The following is a 19507-nucleotide window of genomic DNA, read 5'->3' as shown; positions in this document are numbered from 1 at the left end:
TGGTAAGTCCGGAGGGCTATAAAGTGCCTCTTGAGGGGAGTGCCTCTTGAGGGGAATGCCTTTAAGGCACTTTACAGCCTTCCTGACTTAATATTGAGTTCAACAACTTCAGACCATGAACTTTCTCCTCTACCGTGACACATCTTTTAATCCATTTTTTAAATCTGTTTATTTTTATTTTTATTCATTTTTTTATCCTTTGTCGCCAACCCCCACTCTCCACCTCCATAGGGCCATCCATCACTTGTTTCTATATTGTGCTTTCACAGAGCACTTAACTTTGTTCAGCCATTAACACGTTCTACTATCTTGCCTTTATGCCACTATCAGCACCTTCTTTAGTCTTTAACACTACCATTAACATTCCCTTTGTCTTGTGTCCATGACATCTTTGTCAATTTCTCCTTAGCCCCCACCTATTGCTGGCCTGCTATCCAGCTTTGCCTGCTTCATCCCCTCCTAAACGGTACAAATTTTATCACATTTCTACTTCTTTTTAGTTCTGAAGAAGAGTCATACGGACTCAAATGTTAACCCTGTCTCTCTCTCCACAGATGCTGCCAGGCCTGCTGAGTTTTCCAGCATTTTCTGTTTTTAATGTCAGATTTCCAGCATCCACAGTATTTTGCTTTCAACCATTTAGATTACGTTGCTTCTCCATGTTGTTTGTACCGAAGTGTCTCACTTACCACTTAACCACATTAAATTGTATCTGCTATTTGTCTGTCAAGTTTACCAGCCAGTCTTTTCCCTTCTGAGGTCTATTGTTATCCTGATCACTCAATACCATGTTGACAAGTTTTGTTTTATCCTCAAACATCAAAGGCCAGATCTTTCAGTACCAGGAGTAATGATGCACTGAACTTAAGCTGCTGGTGCATGTCAGGACCCTGAGGAAGTCCTGACATGCACACATGCACTGTAATTGCCCAGGATGTTTAAACTTCCAATGAGCTGATTTCCGCTGTCCGGGACCCTCTATGAATGTCTCGTATACTGATCTCCTTGTTGAAGACATGGGCTAGATGCACACTACTTACCCAGATACTTAACCCTAAAATTGTTACATTGTTTGATCTCGGGTATGATTCAGTGGTTTAGAGTCGAAACTAACCCAGCACCCCCAACCCAAACCCCACCTGACCCAACTACCCAGCCCCCAAAAGACCCGACTACCCACCCTTTGATCCCCCCAGACCCCGACTACTCAACACCCCCCCCACCCCCCCACCCCCCCACCCCCCGACCTCATCCCTTCTCTACACCCAATCTGACTACCCAACCCTGGTCCTGACTATCCCCTGATCACCCCCCATCCCAATTACCCTTACCATTTGCTCACCCTCTCACCGACTAACTCCACTGAAAGAACTTAAAGAACTTAAAAAACTTACCTGAATATAGCAGGGGGTGGGGTGTCGTCTGTGCTGCTCCCCTTCGTCAGTCCTCTCTTGGGTTGCTGCGCCATGGCTTTGTTGTTCCAGCCAGGATCAGAACACCCAGCTGAAAGGATGCAAAAAGGTAAGCACGCAATGATCTCCACAGTCAGCAGCAATGGAAGATTGAAACATAGAAATGTTACGGCACAGAGAGAGGCCATTCAGTCCATTGTGTCTGCGCCAGCTGGAAAAACTAGCCACCCCATTGTAATCCTACCTTCCGGTATCCAGTCCTTAGCCTTGCAGGTTACAACGCTTCAGGTGCAGATCCAGGTACCTTTTAAATGAGTTGAGAGTTTCTGCCTCAACCACCAACTCAAGCAATGAATCCCAGGCACCTACCACCCTCTGGGTGAAAAGGTTTTTCCTAATCTGGCTCTTTCTCTGCTAACATCGCAGTCTTTCACAAGCACTCTGTGCAGTGGCTTATAGCGAGTAAATGACTCATACCCAATTAAAACTGTTAATTCAGCCTCATGATACAGTAATTAACAGTAATTAATATAATACAGTAATTCAAACCACTTTCAGCTGATTGAGAGTTAACTCCTACTGATGAACAGGTTCTGTTGCCAATATCTTAACTAGCTTGTGATGCAGTTTCTAGGTCAAATTCTACTTGCTAAATTAAATTTCAGTTGAGAAATATATTCCAGGGAATTCACAGTTGCACCAAATTTCCAAATTCAGCGCTCGTTAACATTTCAGTCTTTCACTCCTTGCTCCACACAATGCAACCACTCCAATATCTTCTGCATCTTTGGCCTGATTATTTCTGAACTCGAGGAATTCCCAAATCGTTTCAGTTCCAAAAACTGCCCCCAAGAAATTTCATTTACTTGTTTGTCCCAAACACATTTACCCTCAATGATTCTTATCTCTTCATAATTTCAAAGGTGCTCCAAGACATCAACATTCCTCCCTGTGGAAACTTCTGCCTCTCATATTTCCTGACAAGACATAGGTTAAAAAGCTTGGTGTGTGGTCCTTCTTTTCCCTTGGCCTGCAGCCTCTTCCTCTCCACCAGAAACTGTTCTCGTCTCTCCCTATTTTGTCAAGAGAATCATCAGTGAACATTCATCTGTCAGGGCAGGTAGCTGGAGGCTGTGCGATGAAACTGTCAGCAACATGTCTAACTGGAGTTGGCAACCCTACCTCCTAAAATTTTCAGGCTGTTAAAACCAATGTTTGCCATCATCTTCTTGATTTATCCCTGTCTCCTGTCCCATTTTTTACTCTTGGGTTCACGATTTAAAGAAAAACATGCAATTTGTATCTGTTGGTCCTGCAGTTACTGTTCAACCAAATGGGATCCCAGCAGCACCTCAGGAAGTGAAGGTGGGCGAGTTTGAGTCATACTGTGTTCTTGTCAGCTGGAAGTCACCTTCAGACCCCGCGAATGAAACGATACAGTACAACGTGAGTACGACCAGCTAGCCAGCTTCACGTTGAAAACACTTGTGATGTGCTCGGGTGGTTATAAAACAGAGAAAGGGGGCCTTTTTTGTCTTCTATCCAGCTGCTCATTGAGGCAAGGGAGGTAAATTTGAGGCCTCAGCCTCACTTACATTTGGCAAGTGAGTTGCAGAAGCCAAACAGGGGGTCCCAAGGAGCTCTCGGGCCTCAGGAATATAAAGCAACTGGGACAGTAGCAGAGGCCCAAAGGTAGGTGCTTCATGGATGGGGGAGAGACAATGCAATGTCGTGGGTGGGGGAGGGTGGAGATGGTCTGAGGCCAGCCTGACAGAGGCCCGCCGTACTTTTTTGTAATCTGGAAGAGGAGCCACTGCAGCCCCAGAATAACAAAATCAGTTAAATATTTACTGTCATTTTCCCAATTGGAATGGCAGCGTACACCCCAAACCCTTAAACTTGCGGTCGGGGTTCTAACTATACCATTAGGAGCCCCACTTAAATGAGAAGCGAGGCCTACCACCTCAGCCAAACGGTGGTACGGGGGCTCTCTCTCTCCCCCCCCCCAACCCCCTTAAACCAGCTTATATTTCACCCCTCTCCTATTTTTATTTAGTTCTGTTGAAGGGTCATGAGGACTCGAAACGTCAACTGTACTCTTCTCCGCCGATGTTGCCAGACCTGCTGAGTTTTTCCAGATGAGTCACTGTTGCCCTGAGGTGGCTGATCTCACATGAACTGGTAGGGTTGGGAGGGGTGGAGATGGGGGTGCAGTACACTGGGGTTTGAAAAGGAGTGGAGAAATAGGCTGGGGTTCTGACTTCTGAACATTAATCAATAACCTATGCTGGAAAGTGCAAATTAATGGAGATTAGGTGAATATTAGACAGAGTTCAAATGTGATCTGGCACCTAGGGATGGGGGCAGGGTTCGGTGCGGTATGGGGGTTTCTTTGCAAACCAGTATATGTATTTGTAATATGTTTGCATAAAATAAATATTGAGCTTTTTATATTTTAAGCCCCTTTACTAAGCAAAGTCAGAGGAGTAAACCTTTGATGTGTACATTCACTTCTTCCCTGAAGAAGGAGATCTGTCAGTTCATTGTGCCTGGTTCAAAGAGCTATCCAATTACATTCATTCCCTTGCTCTTTCCCTATTGTCCTACAAATCTCTCCTTTTCAAATACTTTTTTTTATTTGTTCATGGGTGTGGGTGTCACTGGCTAGGCCAACATTTATTGCACCCCCCCTGCCATTCCTAATTGCCCTTGTTCAGAGGGCCCCATTGCTGTAGGTCTGGAGTTGCCTATAGGCCAGGCCAGGTAAGGACAGCAGATTCCCTTCCCTAAAGGACATTAATTAGTGAACCAGATGGCTTTTTATGTCAATCGGCAATGGTTTCATGGTCATCATCAGATTTTTAATTCCAGATTAATCTGCCGTGAAGGGATTTGAACCCGGGTCCCCAGATCATTGCCCTGGGTCTCTAGAATACTAGTTTAGTGACAATACCACTATGCCACTGCCTCCCCCTTAACCAATCCCTCACTGAATCCCCCACTATCGACAACCTGAGGCCTACCATTGACCAGAAACTGAACAGGACTAGCCATATAAATACTGTGGCTATAAGAACAGGTCAGACGCTGCAAATTCTGTGGCGACCAACTCATTGCGTGACCCCCCTAAGCCTGTCCACCATCTACAATGGAATACTCTCCACTTGCCTGGATGAGTGCAGCACCAATAACACTGGAGAAGCTGACACCATCCAGGACAAAGCCACCCGCTTGATTGGCACTCCATTCACCAACTTAACCATTTACTCCTTCCACCACCGACGAACAGTAGCAGCAGTGTGTGCAATCTACAAGATGCAGTGCAGGAACTCACCAAGGCTCCTTAGACAGCACCTTCCAAACCCACATCCTCTACCACCTAAAAGGACAAGGGCAGTAGGCATATAGGAACACCACCACCTGCAAGTTCCCCTCCAAGCCACTCACCATCCTAACTTGGAAATATATCGTCGTTCCTTCACTGTCACTGGGTCAAAATCCTGAAACTCTCTCCCTAACAGCACTGTGAGTGCACCTACACCACAGGGACTGTAATAGTTCAACAAGGTGGCTCAACGCCGCTTTCACAAGGACAGTTAGGGATGGACAACAAATGCTGGCCTAGCCAGAGACGTTCGCATGAATTTTTAAAAATTTGTTCATGGGATTTGAGTGTCGCTGGCTAGGCCAGCATTTACTGCGCATCCCTAATTGCCCTTGAGAAGGTGGTGGTGAGCTGCCTTCTTGAACCGCTGCAGTCCATGTGGTGCAGGCACACCCACAGTGCTGTTAGGGAGGGAGATCTGGCATTTTGAATAACAAAAGTCCTTTTGAAAGTTGCTATTGAATCTGCTTCTACTACCCTTTCAAAGCAGTCCAGCCCTGAATGAAGAATTGTAGCTAGCGTTAGTTGTGCCTATAGGATGCTATGTCAGCACCTTTTGAACTGACATGCTTAACATGACTCAGCAACCTCTGGAGATGAAAGGAAAAAGGTTATTTTTCCAATTTGGATATTAGTCCACTTGGGTGGAAGGGATCTTAATGAAACGTTTTGAGATCAGTAATTACTGTGGTAATAGCACCATCTTCAATATTATATAGTGCTCATGCAAGCTAACTGCTCAGTCACTTTTGAGCTGCACTTCAGTGCAGTACTGTGGAAGTTACACAATCAGATTTTGGATAAGATGTTAAAACAAAGTCTCGCCTGCTCTGTTGGGTGGGCATATAGGATCCAATAACACTGTTTAGGAAGAGAGCAGGGGAGTTCTTCCGGGTATTCCAGCCAACATTCATCCCTCAATCAACACCTCGAAAAGATCATCCGGCCATTTTGTCTTTTATTTCTGTTTGTGGGAGCTTGCTGGGTCTAAATTAGCAACCACATTTCCTACCTTACAACATTGACTGTATTTCAAAGGTATTTGTTGTATTGTGCTTTGGGACATCCTGAGGTTGTGAAATGGGCTATAGAAATGCAAGTTTCCTCTCTTTTTTTCCCCTGATTTAAGAAACAAAACCTTTTTCTTTGGTTCCCCCAGCCAACTGTCCAAACCAGACCTCTCCATTCTTCTCCACATTCCTCATGAGTGTTCACAATATTCCTTCTCTGCTTATAAACCATTTCAAGTTTTCTTTCTGCCTGTTAACAACAGCTATACAATCTTTAGCGTAGTAAAATGACCCAAGGCACCTCATAGGGGTGTAATCACTGATGAACACTAATGTATATGTGATGTTATGGATTGCCTATGTTTGACTACAATCATGTGGACGTTGTTTAAGTGATGTGCAGGAGCAGAAGAAATGAGGAACTGAGATACTTTAAAAAGGAGCCTGGTGCCTTTCTTTAGAAGCAGCAGTTTCATTGCGAGATGGTAAGATAATGGCTGACCAGGACAACAAGTATTCTTTTTTAAACAGGTTAACGTCCAGAACAATGTCTCCTCATCTGTGCAATACACAACAAACACAAACTATATCTACTTACGAAATTTGCATCCTAAACACACCTATAACATCAGCGTCTCTGCGGTGAACAGCCAAGGCAGAGGATTGCCCAGCGAGGAGCTGTCTGTCAGACTGTTGGAAAAGCAGGAATCTAAAACAGGTAAGGATCAAAAACCAAAAACACCACCCGCAAGGGTGAGAAATATGACAGAATGAGAAACTATTAGCAACATGGGCCAGAATTTCACATCCCCAGGTGGGTGCACGCCCCACCCATCCAGCTGCAGAATGACATCAGGCAAGCATCCTGATGTCATCGCACACTCGCGCGATATCTCGCTCGGCAGGTGCAGGCGGCAGTCGGAAGTGCACCCGCCAACAATTAAGCGGGAAATTATGCTCATTAAGGAGGCAATTGAAAGCGATTTTTTGTGGCCCTTCCACGTTTACAGTTGGCGGACTGGCCAGTCAGCTTGACGGCCTTTACATTTTTGCTGAAGCCTCGATCCAGGGCGGGATGAAACCTCTGTGGGGGAACAAAATAAAGAGAGATATCTGGAGACCATTTTTTATGAGGCATGCTTTCAGGTGCTTGATTGTGCTGCATGGACATATTTTGCAGCTTTTGTATTTTGTTTATTCTGTGGTGGTCTGCAGCTCCCTGAGGCAGCAGTCTGCCTTCAGGGACCTCACTGGAAGTGCTCACCAGCACCCGCAGCGACGTCAGCACCTGCCCTCTTCCCTCCCCCGCTGGCAGTACTGAGCTTTCTCAGCGCACGTTTCACGTTGGCTGGCAGTTAATTGGCCAACCTACGTGAAATCGCAGTCGGGGGGCGATCGTGGTTGAGTGCCTGTTTCCCATCCGCTCCCGGGAAACCAGCCAGCCAAACAGCGAAAAATTCAGGCCATGGATGGCTTTTCTTCAGACCAATTCTTAATCTTTGTCATGGTCATTTTCCAACACAAGCAATTTTAAATCCTTTATTCCCAAACCCCTCTGCTTCTCCCTTCTCTCTGTTCCTTAAGTTGGTCCTTAAGCTCCAAATTTTTGACCAAGATTTTGGACACCTACCTTCGTTGCGCCAATTAATTTTCATTGTCTAATTAAACTTCTGGAATGTTTTATGATGTCAAAGACACTATGTAAAGGTGAGGGTTTTTGTTCTATCACCAAGGTGTGAGTGAGATAAATTCCAGTGAGGATATGGTCTCTTGAGTCAGAATGTCATGGGTTCAAGGCCCACCTAGGAATGTATAATTTAGGCTGATAAACCAGTGCAGTACCAAGTGAGTGCTGCATGTTGAAAATGCCATCTGTTAGACGAGGTGTAAAACCCCATCTATCTGTTCAAGAGCTATTCCAAAGAGTGGAGAGCTTTTCAATGGCAATTATTCTTCCCTGAACTAACACCCACCAAAACAAAATATGAACATATAAACAGTGACAGACAAGTAAAGAACTACTGGTCTATCCTTCCTATCCCAGTCAGTTGTGACTCCTTATGGATAACAATACTGACACTGTCCACCCCATACGGAGCCCTGTAATCTCCTGGGAGAGACAAACCACCCAGGACAATCAGAGCAGGGAGAAATCTGGAAAGCTCCTCTCTGAGCCCATTAGGAGATCTAAACTCATCCAAAAAACCTCTCAGGCCCTAATTAACGTTACAAGGTACCTACCTCAGACCGTGATTTATTTATTTATTCATTGAGTGGACATGGGTGTTGCTGGCAAAGTCAGCATTTGTTGTCCATCCATAATTGCTCTTCAGAAGGTGATGGTTGCCTCCTTGAACTGCTGCAGTCTGTTATACAGAATTCTAGCATGTTGACCCAGCAACAATGAAGGAAAATCAATATATTCCCAAGGTAAGGGTGCTGCATGACTTGGAGGCGGTTGTTGGCCTGAATGGTGTCAAGCTTCTTGAGTGTTGTTGGAGCTGCACCCATTCAGGCAAGTGGTGAGTATTCCATCCTGACTTGCGTCTTGTGGACAGGCTTTGGGGAGTCAGAAGCAACATTCCCACTCATGATTTTGTGGAGAGTGTTGGCCCTTTAAATTTTGTTGCAGAGTCACACACACATGGTAATTTAAAGGGGCTGACATGTGCACAACCTGCTTGGTGACTTTCAGGTTACTGCATGGCCATACAGCTTAAAGAGAACATTGGGCAGGAGGTGAGTCACTCTCCCCAGAATGCTCAGCCTCTGACCTGCTCTTGTCACCACAGTATTTATGTGGCTGGTCCAGTTAAGTTTCTGATCAATGGCGATCCCCAGGATGTTCATGGTGAGTGGTTCAGCAACGGTGATGCCATTGAATATCATGAGGAATGGTTAGACTCTCTTTTGTTGGAGATGGTTACCACTTAAAAAGGAAATTAGGAGAGCAAAAAGGGGGCATGAATAAACATTGGTAGGTAAAATGAAGGAAAATTCAAAGTTATTTTACAAGTACATTAAGAGTAAGAGCATAACTAGGGAAAGAGTAGGGCCCATTAAGGACCATAATGGTAATTTGTGTGTGGAGCCGGAAGATGTAGGTAGGGTTCTAAATGAATACTTTGTGTCGGTGTTCACAAGTGAGAGGGATGATGTGGGTATGGAAATCAGGCAGAAGGACTGTGATATAATTAAAGAAATTAGCATAGAAAGGGAGGAGGTTCTAAGTGGTCTGGCAGGCTTAAAAGTAGATAAATCTCCATGCCCGGATGAAATGTATCCCAGACTGTTGAGTGAGGCAAGGGAGGAGATAGCAGGGGCGCTGGCAATAATTTTCAATACCTCTCTGGCCATAGGAGAGCTGCCAGAGGACTGGAGGACAGCCAATGTGGTACCGTTATTCAAGAAGGAAGGAAAGGATAAACCAGGGAACTACAGGCCAGTCAGTCTAACCTCAGTGGTGGGGAAACTATTGGAAGCAATTCTGAGGGACAGAATTAATCTACACTTGGAGAGGCAGGGATTAATCAAGGACAGTCAGCATGGTTTTGTTAAGGGGAGGTCATGTCTGACCAATTTGATTGAATTTTTCGAAGAGATGACCAGGTGTGTAGATGGGGTCAATGCATTTGACATAGTCTACTTAGACTTCAGCAAAGCTTCTGATAAGGTCCCGCATGGGAGACTGATAATGAAGGTAAGAGCCCATGGGATCCAAAGCAATTTGGCAAATTGGATCCAGAATTGGCTGAGTGGCAGAAAGCAGAGGGTGATGGTCAAGGGGTGTTTTTGTGACTGGATGCCTGTGTCCAGTGGGGTTCCACAGGGATCAGTCCCTTGTTGTTTGTGGTATATATAAACGATTTAGACTTGAATGTAGGAGGATTGATCAGTAAGTTCACGGATGACACTAAAATTAGTGGGGTGGTAAATAGTGAGGAGGATAGCCTTAGATTACATGAGGTTATAGACAGGCTGGTCAGATGGGCTGATCAGTGGCAAATGGAATTTAATTCTGATAAGTGTGAGGTGATGCACTTGGGCAGGACAAACAAGGCAGAGGAATACATGATGAAGGGTAGGACTCTGGGAAGTACCAAGGATCAGAGGGATCTTGGTATACATGTCCACCTGTCCCTTAAGGTAGCAGGACAGGTAGATAAGGTGGTTAAGAAGCCATATGGGATACTTGCCTTTCTTAGCCGAGGCATAGAATATAAAAGCAGGGAGGTTATGCTGGAACGGTATAAAACGCTGGTTAGGCTACAGCTAGAGTATTGCGTGCAGTTCTGGAATCTGCATTATAGGAAGGATGTGATTGCACTAGAGAGAGTGCAGAGGAGATTTACCAGGATGTTGCCTGGGCTGTAGAGTTTTAGTAATGAGGAGAGATTGGATAGACTGGGGTTATTTTCCCTGGAGCAGAGGAGATTGAGGGGGGAACATGATTGAGGTATATAAAATTATGAGGGGCATAGATAGGATAGACAGGAAGGAACTTTTCCCCTTGGTGGAGGGATCAATAACCAGGAGGCATAAATTTAAGGTAAGGGGCAGGAGGTTTAGAGGGGATTTGAGGAAGAATTTTTTCACCCAGAGGGTAGTGGGAATCTGGAACTCACTGCCTGAAAGGGTGTTAGAGGTAGAAACCCTCTTAACATTTGAGAAGTTTTTGGATGTGCACTTGCGCTGCCATGACATACAAAGCTATGGGCCTAGTGCTGGAAAATGGGATTAGAATAGTTAGATACTTGTTTGACCAGCACAGACTAAATGGGCCGAAGGGCCTTTTTCTGTGCTGTACACCTCTATGACTCTATGATTGCCTGGCACTTATGTTACTTGTCACTTATTGCCTGGTTTAAATTTCAAACAATGCTTGGCAGTTAACTGTCAGTCACCATCATGGTGCTTCCTCCATGGCAACGCCTCTACCAATCAGAGTCCATGATTATAAGTGACAGCCATGGCTCAGTTGGTAACACTCCCACCACGGAGTCATGAGTTCAAGTCCCGCTCTAGGCACTGGAGCACAAAAATCTAGGCTGACACTCGATTGCAGCGCGAAAGGATTGTTGCACTGTCAGAGGTACTGTCTTTTGGATAAAGTGTGAAACTGAGGCTGCATCTGCCACCTCAGGGAAAGGAACCCATGCCTCTGCTTGAAGAAGAGGAAGTTCTCTCTAGCGTCCCGGCCAATATTTATCACTCAACCAAAACAGATGCTCTGATCACTTATCACATTGTGGGACCTTGCTGTGCACAAATTGGCTGTTGTGGTTACCACATTAGAAAAGCGACTGCATTTCAGAAGTACTTCATTAACTGGAAAGACCTTTCAGATATCCTGAAGTTATGAAAATTGCTAAATAAATGCCATTTTTCACTTTTTAGTGCAAGAGCTAAAACCAAGGTTACTGATCAATGAGGATGTCTCTATAAGGGCATCAAGCATCGTTTTGAAACTACCAGACTGTGGGGTATTTGATGCAGCTGCAAAACAGCTGGATACATCATACGGTCGCCTCTCGATCTATGTTGTTGTTGCAGAGAATGAAGGTACGTTTTGAATTCTTCCATTTAACAGGCTATTTCCTCGTGTTTCAGCTTTCCATGATTGTTCCTTCCATTATTAGCACTGAACCAATCAGTGGGAGAAAATGTGGTTTGCTTTGAAGTGCCTTGAATAGGTTTCCAAGTTAATCTTGCACGCTTTCCACAGGAAAAAACTAGGAGCTAATTCCTCCTATACCTCCACAGCTGAATCACTGTCTCTCATGGCCCCCTGTCTTCCACACATGGTTAACATCAGCATTGGCTCAATCTCTTACAAGAGGAAAACACTACTGAAATCTGAAATATGGAGAGAAAATGTTGGAAATGCTCAGCAGGTCTGGCAGCATCTGTGTGTGGAGACAGAAACAGAGTTAACGTTTCAGGTCAATGACCTTCCATCGGAACAGGAACTTTTAAGCAAGTACAGAGTTAGGGAAAGGGATGAAGAGAACAAATAGGGTGGAAGGCAGAAGTGATTGAAATGATAAAAAGGATGATGGTGCAAGGTAGAGGAGGATGGTAATGGGATATGTATAAAAACAAAAGATGCATCTAAAGGAAGTTGCAAATAGCAACAGTGGAACCTTTACAACACCTGCTGGCTGCAAAAACAAAAGTGCAGTGGTTATATTATCATAGATTTATGGCATAAAAGGAAGCCATTTGGCCCATCATTTCCATGACAGCCAAGAAAGTGCTATCCTGTCTAATCCTCCCTTCCAGTCTTGGTCCATACCCTGTAGTTACAACACCTCAAGAGCATATCAAAGTAGTTTTTAACTTCGCCCCCCTGGTTATTGACATCTCTGCTAACAGAAATAGTTCATCCCTATCCGTTCTATCTCGGCTCTTCATAATTTTATACATCACAATCAAATCTCCCTTCAGCACACTCTGTTCCAAAGAAAACGAACCAAACCTATCCAAATCTTTCCTCATAGCTAAAATTTTCCATTCCTGGCAACCTCCTCGGAAAATCTCTTCTAAATCTCTACCCTCTCTAGTGTGATCAAACCTCCCTATAACAGTGACCAGAGCTGAAGACATTACCCTAGCTGCAGCCTAACTAGCATTCTATACGGTTCTGGCATAGCCTCCCTACTCTTATACTCTAGGCCTTGGCAATAAAGGAAAGCATTCCATATGCCTTCTTGACCACCTTATCTACCTGTCTTGTACCTTCAGGGATCTATGGCAATGCACTCCAATGTCCCTCTGTTCCTCTGCACTTCTCAGGATCCAATCATTGATTTTCATTCACTGGATGTGGGCTTCGCTAGCTGGGCCAGCATTTATTGCCCATCCCTAGTTGCCCTTGAGAAGGTGGTGGTGAGCGGCCTTCTTGGACCACTGCAATTCATGTGGCGTAGGTACACCCATAGTGCTGTTAGGAAGGGAGTTCCAGGATTTTGACCCAGCGACAGTGAAGGAACGGCAAAATATTTCCAAGTCAGGATGTTGACTGACTTGGAGGTGAACTTCCAGATGGTGGTGTTCCCATCTACCTGTTGCCCTTGTCTTTCTAGATGTTAGTGGTTGTGGGTTTGGAAGGTGCTGTCTAAGGAGCTTTGGTGAATTCCTGCAGTGCATCTTGTAGATGGTACACACTGCTGCTACTGTACGTCAGTGGTGGAGGGAGTGAACATTTGTGGATGTGGTGCCAATCAAGCGGGCTGCTTTGTCCTGGATGGTGTCCAGCTTCTTAAGTGTTGTGGGAGCTGCACTCATCCGGGCAAGTGGGGAATATTCCATCACACTCCTTACTTGTGCCTTGTAGATGGTGGACATGCTTTGGAGAGTCAGGAGGTGATTTACTCGTCGCACGATTCCTAGCCTCTGACCTGCTCTTGTAGCCATAGTATGCATATGGCTAGTCCAGTTCAGTTTCTGGTCAATGGTAACCCCCAGGATGTTGATAGTGGGGGATTGAGTGATGGTAATGCTATTGAACATCGAGGGGCAATGGTTAGATTCTCTCTTGTTGGAGATGGTCATTGCCTGATACTTGTGTGGCGTGAATGTTACTTGCCACTTGTCAGTTCAAGCCTGGATATTGTCCAGGTCTTGCTGCATTTGGACATGGACTGCTTCAGTATCTGAGGAGCTGCGAATGGTGCTGAACATTGTGCAATCTTCAGCGAACATCCCCACTTCTGACCTTATGTTGGAAGTAAGGCCATTGATGTAGCAGCTGAAGGTGTTTGGGCTAGGACGCTACCCTGAGGAACTCCTGCAGTGATGTCCTGGAGCTGAGATGACTGACCTCCAACAACCACAACCACAACCATCTTCCTTTGTGCTAGGTATAACTCCAACCAGTGGAGAGTTTTCCCCCTGATTTCCATTAACTCCAGTTTTGCTAGGGCTCCTTGATGCCACACTCTGTCAAATGCTACCTTGAAGTCAAAGGCAGTCACTCTCACCTCACCTCCGGAGTTCAGCTCTCTTGTCATGTTTGAACCAAGGCTGTAATGAGGTCAGGAGCTGAGTGGCCCTGGAGAAACCCAAACTGGGTGTCAGTGAGCAGGTTATTGCTAAGCGAGTGCCATTTGATAGCACTGTTGATGACCTCTTCCATTAATTTACTGATGATGGAGAGTAGTCTGATGGGGCGCTAAGTGGCCAGGTTGGATTTGACCTTTTTGTGTACAGGACATACCTGGGCAATTTTCCTAATAGCTGGGTAGATGCCAGTGTTGTAGCTGTACTGGAACAGCTTGGCTAGGGGCGTGGCAAGTTCTGGAGCACAAGTCTTCAGTACTATTGCCAGAATATTGTCAGGGCCCATAGCCTTTGCAGTATCCAGTGCCTTCAGCCGTTTCTTGATATCATGTGGAATGAATCGAATGGGCTGAAGACTGGCATCTGTGATGCTGGGGACATCCGGAGGAGGCCGAGATGGATCATCCACTCGGCACTTCTGGCTGAAGATTGGTGCGAATGCTTCAGTCTTATCTATTGCACTGCTGTGCTGGGCTCCTCCATCATTGAGGATGGGGATATTTGTGGAACCACCTCCTCCAGTGAGTTGTTTAATTGTCCACCACCATTCACCATTGGATGTGGCAGGATTGCAGAGCTTAGATATGACCCGTTGTGGGATCGCTTAGCTCTGCCTTGCTGCTTATGCTGTTTGGCATGCAAGTAGTCCTGTGTTATAGCTTCACCAGGCTGACACCTCATTTTTAGGTATCCTGGTGCTGCTCCTGGCATGCCCTCCTGCACTCTTCATTGAACCAGGGTTGACCCCCTGGTTTGATGGTAATGGTAGAGTGGGGGATATGCTGGGCCATGAGGTTACAAATTGTGTTTGAGTACAGTTCTGCTGCTGATGGCCCACAGCACCTCGTGCATGCCCAGTCTTGAGTTGCTAGATCCATTCGAAATCTATCCCATTTAGTATGGTGGTAGTGCCACAAAACACGGTGCTTATTGGGATAGTGGTGTATTCACTTGCCTTGTTTGTCCTCCTCAAACTTATTACCTCACACTTCTCTGTATGGTATTCCATTTGCCACATTCCTGTCCACCTAACCAGTCTATTGATGTCTACCTGCAGTCTACAGCTTTCTACCTCATTATCAACCACACGGCCAATTTTCATGTCATCTGCAAACTTCTTGATCATGCCCCTAGGTTTAGCTGTAAAGCATTAATATATACCTTGAGCAGCAGAGGACCCAATGCCGAACCCTGAAGAACCCCACTGGAAACAGCCTTCCAGTGACAAAAACACCCATCGACCATTATCTTTTGCTTCCTGCCACCAAGACAGTTTTAGATCTACTTGCTCCTTTCACTTGCACCCCATGAGCCTTCAGCTTGTCTTGTAGGATCTTGTCAAAAGTCTTGCTAAATTCCATGCAGACTACATCAATAACATTGCCCTCATCAACCTTCCTTGTTACTTCCTCAAAAAATTCCCTTAACAAATCCATGTTGACTGTCCTCAATTAATCCGTGCCTTTCTAAATGATGACTTATACCCTCTCAGAGAATTTTTTCCAATAATTTACTCACCACTGAGGTCAGGTTGATTGGCCTGTAACTATTCGGTCTCACCCTTCCTCCCTTTTTAAACAACAATAACAACTAAGACAATAACAATCCTTCAGTCCTCTGCCTGTAGCCAGAGAGGGCTAGAAAATGATAATCAGAGGCTCTGTTCTTTCTTCCTTTGATCCCTTAACAGCCTGGGGTGCATTTCATCTGGGGCTGGTGATTCATCCATTAAACATCTTAATATTTCATATTTCACTATGTTTATCCCATCCAATGTTTCGTAGTCCTCCTTAACTATAACATCTGCTTTGTCCATTTCTTTATTGAAAACAGATACAGAGTATTCATTAAGAGCCATGCCCTCGCCTTGCACCTCCATATAAGTTACCTATATGGTTTCTAGTTTCCTTAGTTATCTTCTTACTCTTTATTTATGAAGCATCTTTTCTGTTTCTTGTGATTTTTAACTCACCAGTATTTTCTTCATGACCTCTCTGTTTTCCTAATTCCCTCTCTAATTTCACCGCTGCACTTTGTTTACATACTCCTCTTGACTATCTGCAATATTGAGCTCTGGGCGTCAGACATAAGCTTTCTTTTTTGCCTTATCCTACTCTGTATGCTCTTTGATATCCAGGGGTGACTAGATTTGAAAGGCTCACCTCTTTGTAGGAACATATTTGTTCTGAACCCTCTTTAGTTCATCCTTGAATGCCTCCCACTGCTTTGCTTTGATATTATGAACTGATTTTGAACAGGGGTGCTGGTAATGATTCTGCTGTTGCCATTTACACCCCCTCTAGACCCATCCTTTGTTTCTTTGCTTGCCCCAATAAGGCGACCCCTTTTTGCCTTGTACTAACATTGTATTTAATTACTCCAGCTGATCACAGGCATTCCTTTTTGTTCTTTGCCTCCTTCCCCTGCCACTAAACCTTGTTTATCTCTCCCCACAGATGCTGCCTGACCTGTTGAGTATTTTCAGTCTTTTTTTTATACCTCAATCTCTTGCTTGCTTTACCAATCACTGTTGAGCTGCACCCCTGCCCCATATCTCACAAGTCTCAAGCGCCTGCTCCTTATCTTGACACCCACACCACAGGAATTGCACTAATCGTACCTTTAGACTGAAGGCAAAACTAGGAAAATTGAGTAACTTTTACTTTGGACTCCAGCAAGGATTCTGCGCTAAGGCTTGAAGAGGCCTCCCAAAATTTCAAGCTGGCAGCAGGAAAGGTGGCTTGAGGGATTTGATTGATTTAAACTGGAATGAGCTCAAATTCAATAAAATGTGCTATTAAGATGCTCTCCATATTGCCACCTTCATACCAGATCTCAGAGGAGTCAATACTTATTGTAATATCTGAGGTTACAATGCTACATTGTGGGCTCTCTATCTCTACTCTCCCAATCTGACATGTTATGTAAATTCTCTGAGACATTTCTGATTAAGGGTCCTGCTTCATCAAAACTGTAAGAAATAAGTGGTTTTCCTTTTAAAGAGACTTTGGTGCCTGGTTTTCATCCTGCACATTCCCATCCAGACCATTCAAAAACTGATGTCCAGTTAAACAAAGGTCGATCTGTCAGCTTATGAGAAGGTCAGCCTCAGTCTTTGGGAGGCAGTGTGTTGTGGAACGATTAAACTAGACTCCATTTCAAAGGTTTCTTTGGTCTCTAACGTGGTCAGGTTCCATTTTCTTGAATAATGTCTTCCACCATGAATAACAATTGGTCACCAACCACCCCATCCCTCCACAACACCCTCCCAATGCTATCCAGCATTCCCCCAACCAAGCAAGCAGACGAACAATATGCCTTCAAGGTTCACATATTCCAATCACTCATCGAGCTCATTCAAGTTGAGCAGCTCAGCTGATTTACCTTCTGGGCAATTCTTTTAAGCACAAATTGATAGATTTCCTTGACAACGAGGCTGAGATTAGGAACTCTTTGTGTACAGTATGGGAACTGCAAGCCCTGATCCTAACACACATCCATCAATCTGCTGGAACATGAGAACACCAGTCTTCAACTCTAGATTATTAACCTAATCCTCTCACGCCATTTTTGCCACATTTTTTTCTTGCTCCCTATAGTTTTGTTTTTCCTGCTTAACTTGGATTATTTGTTTTTTAATTTTAATTTGTGGAGTTCTAAGAATTACTTGGTACTAGATGACTTGCTCTCAATATCCCACGTGTTGGCAAATTGCTTATTTCTATTTCCAGTTGCCTACAGAAATTTTACCCTCCTGTCCTTGAGTGCAGTTGACAGGGACTACAATCAAACTGACTCAGAACGGCAAAGTCTGTATGTTGCACAGCAACATTTCTCTGTGTATGATTGTGACAATGGAAAGTATCTGGAACCTTCTAAGAACATGCTGTACTACGTGGTGGGCTCCAATAGCACATGCCATTCAGTGAAGGGCATATGTAACAAGCAACTGCGCTCTAGCACAACCTACAGGTGAGCTTCACCCTGACTGTTATGTAAGCATTATCAGTGGAGCAGAGTTGAGTTGTTTCAGGGAAGAATTTCAATAACTATATAAATCTGCCCAGTGCTTCCTTTAGATACTGGCTGGGTCCCTTTTAGGTTATGTACTCTGAATGGCTGGAGTTATTCAATAGTAATCAGGGCCCTGGCTGGGTCTCTCTAGAATTCCTACGGTTAATTAGAATATCCTTAATGTCGGTACAGATCAGCTGACTCAGCATAGACTTGGGATCGTACTTTACACATCTTGTTGTATATAGGTTCAGGAAATAAAGAACTTGCACAACTTCAGGACATCCCAAAGTATTTTTCAGCTAGTTAAGCACTTTTAGAAGTGTCATCACTGTTATAATGTTGAACACAGCAAGCTCTCTCAAACAATATTGAGATAAATAACCATTTAATCTCTTTTAATATTGATTAAGAGATGAATATTAGACAGGACAATAGAATTCCATGGTTTTTTCCCACTGGTACTTTGGGATCTTTTACATCCATTTGAGAAGGTGCACAGGACTTTTGTTTCATGCCTCATTCAAAAGCTGGCACTTCCAACAGTCCAGCACTCAGTACTGCACTGAAGTGTCATCCTAAACTATGTTTCTGCAGGCATGGGTGGAACTCATAACTTTTGGCTTAGACGTGAGAGTGCTAACACTGAACTAAGCTGACAATATAATTCCTGGTAACGCAAACTTTCATAAACAGAAAAGGCCAGACATTCAGGGAAGACGGTGGGGGGGGGGGGGAAGGTGAATTACAGAATGCAATCATTTCTCTCCCGTGGGTTAGTTGGGAGCAGTCAGTCATACGTATTTGTCACCGCCCCAGATAATTGGCTAACAGATTAACTGCCATGGAGGCCACCTACGATTAATTCATGATTAAGCTCTACCCTCCCTTTTCAATCCCGTTGAACTATGTGCACAAGGCAGTGTTTGTTATAGAGCCATATAGGCTGAAAGAACCTTAGTTTGATTCCTGTTCTTTGCTAGGTTAGCTGATCTCAGCTGGGGCTGACCCAAGGTTCAAAGAGGTTAAAGTCGGCCAGGGTATGTATTCCCGTTCCCAAGCCAATGGCCAGTGTGTGTCTTAGTAGTTTTTAGATGAGAAGGGAATCATAAATCCTCCATCACTGAATGTTGAGATTCAGATATGTGGAAAGGACTCTGGGTGTGAGCTACTGCAGCCATCAGGGGACTGCATCCCATAAAAGGTCAACACCTTAAGGAGAAAAAGGGAGGGATTTGGGGAAGGCGGAAAAAAAAATCAAATTAACAAAAAAACACTTGGTGAAAGCTCTACCTTACTTCAGTTTTGGCTGGGATAGTGAGCAATTGTACTGACTTGGATTTTTGTCATCTACAGAATCAAGTACCTTCTGGTTGATCAACATAGAGGGGAGATCATGAGCAGCAATTGGTCAGATAAATTCCGGACCAAAAGAGGTGGGTTAGATTAGCAACCAAATGAAAATGAAAATCTAAACTTGACTCCTAAACTTCTAGTACCAGGAAGAAATTTTGGAAAAAGCCTACAGTATCACCTTCACGTGCTCTGCCATTTAAAAAATGTCCAAATTAAATACATTGCTTGTTTCAATGGTGGGGTAGCTGCTTCCTGGCGAATGTGAATGC

At 44.4% G+C, this 19507-nt stretch overlaps 1 protein-coding gene across 1 annotated transcript in view; it reads left to right on the top strand.

Moving 5' to 3' along the window:
• The window catches only part of LOC144696780 (uncharacterized), a 255023-nt gene that overhangs the window by 166418 nt on the left and 69098 nt on the right, over positions 1-19507 (top strand). Inside the window, exons 25-29 of the mRNA XM_078568507.1 lie at positions 2731-2858; positions 6339-6525; positions 11205-11369; positions 17600-17840; positions 19239-19318. Coding sequence (XP_078424633.1) covers positions 2731-2858; positions 6339-6525; positions 11205-11369; positions 17600-17840; positions 19239-19318 — 801 coding nt within the window. The remainder of the gene's footprint in view (positions 1-2730; positions 2859-6338; positions 6526-11204; positions 11370-17599; positions 17841-19238; positions 19319-19507) is intronic.

Source organism: Cetorhinus maximus, chromosome 22, assembly GCF_964194155.1.
Source record: "Cetorhinus maximus chromosome 22, sCetMax3.hap1.1, whole genome shotgun sequence".
Lineage (NCBI taxonomy): Eukaryota > Metazoa > Chordata > Chondrichthyes > Lamniformes > Cetorhinidae > Cetorhinus > Cetorhinus maximus.
This window is presented reverse-complemented; position numbering and strand designations above follow the sequence as displayed.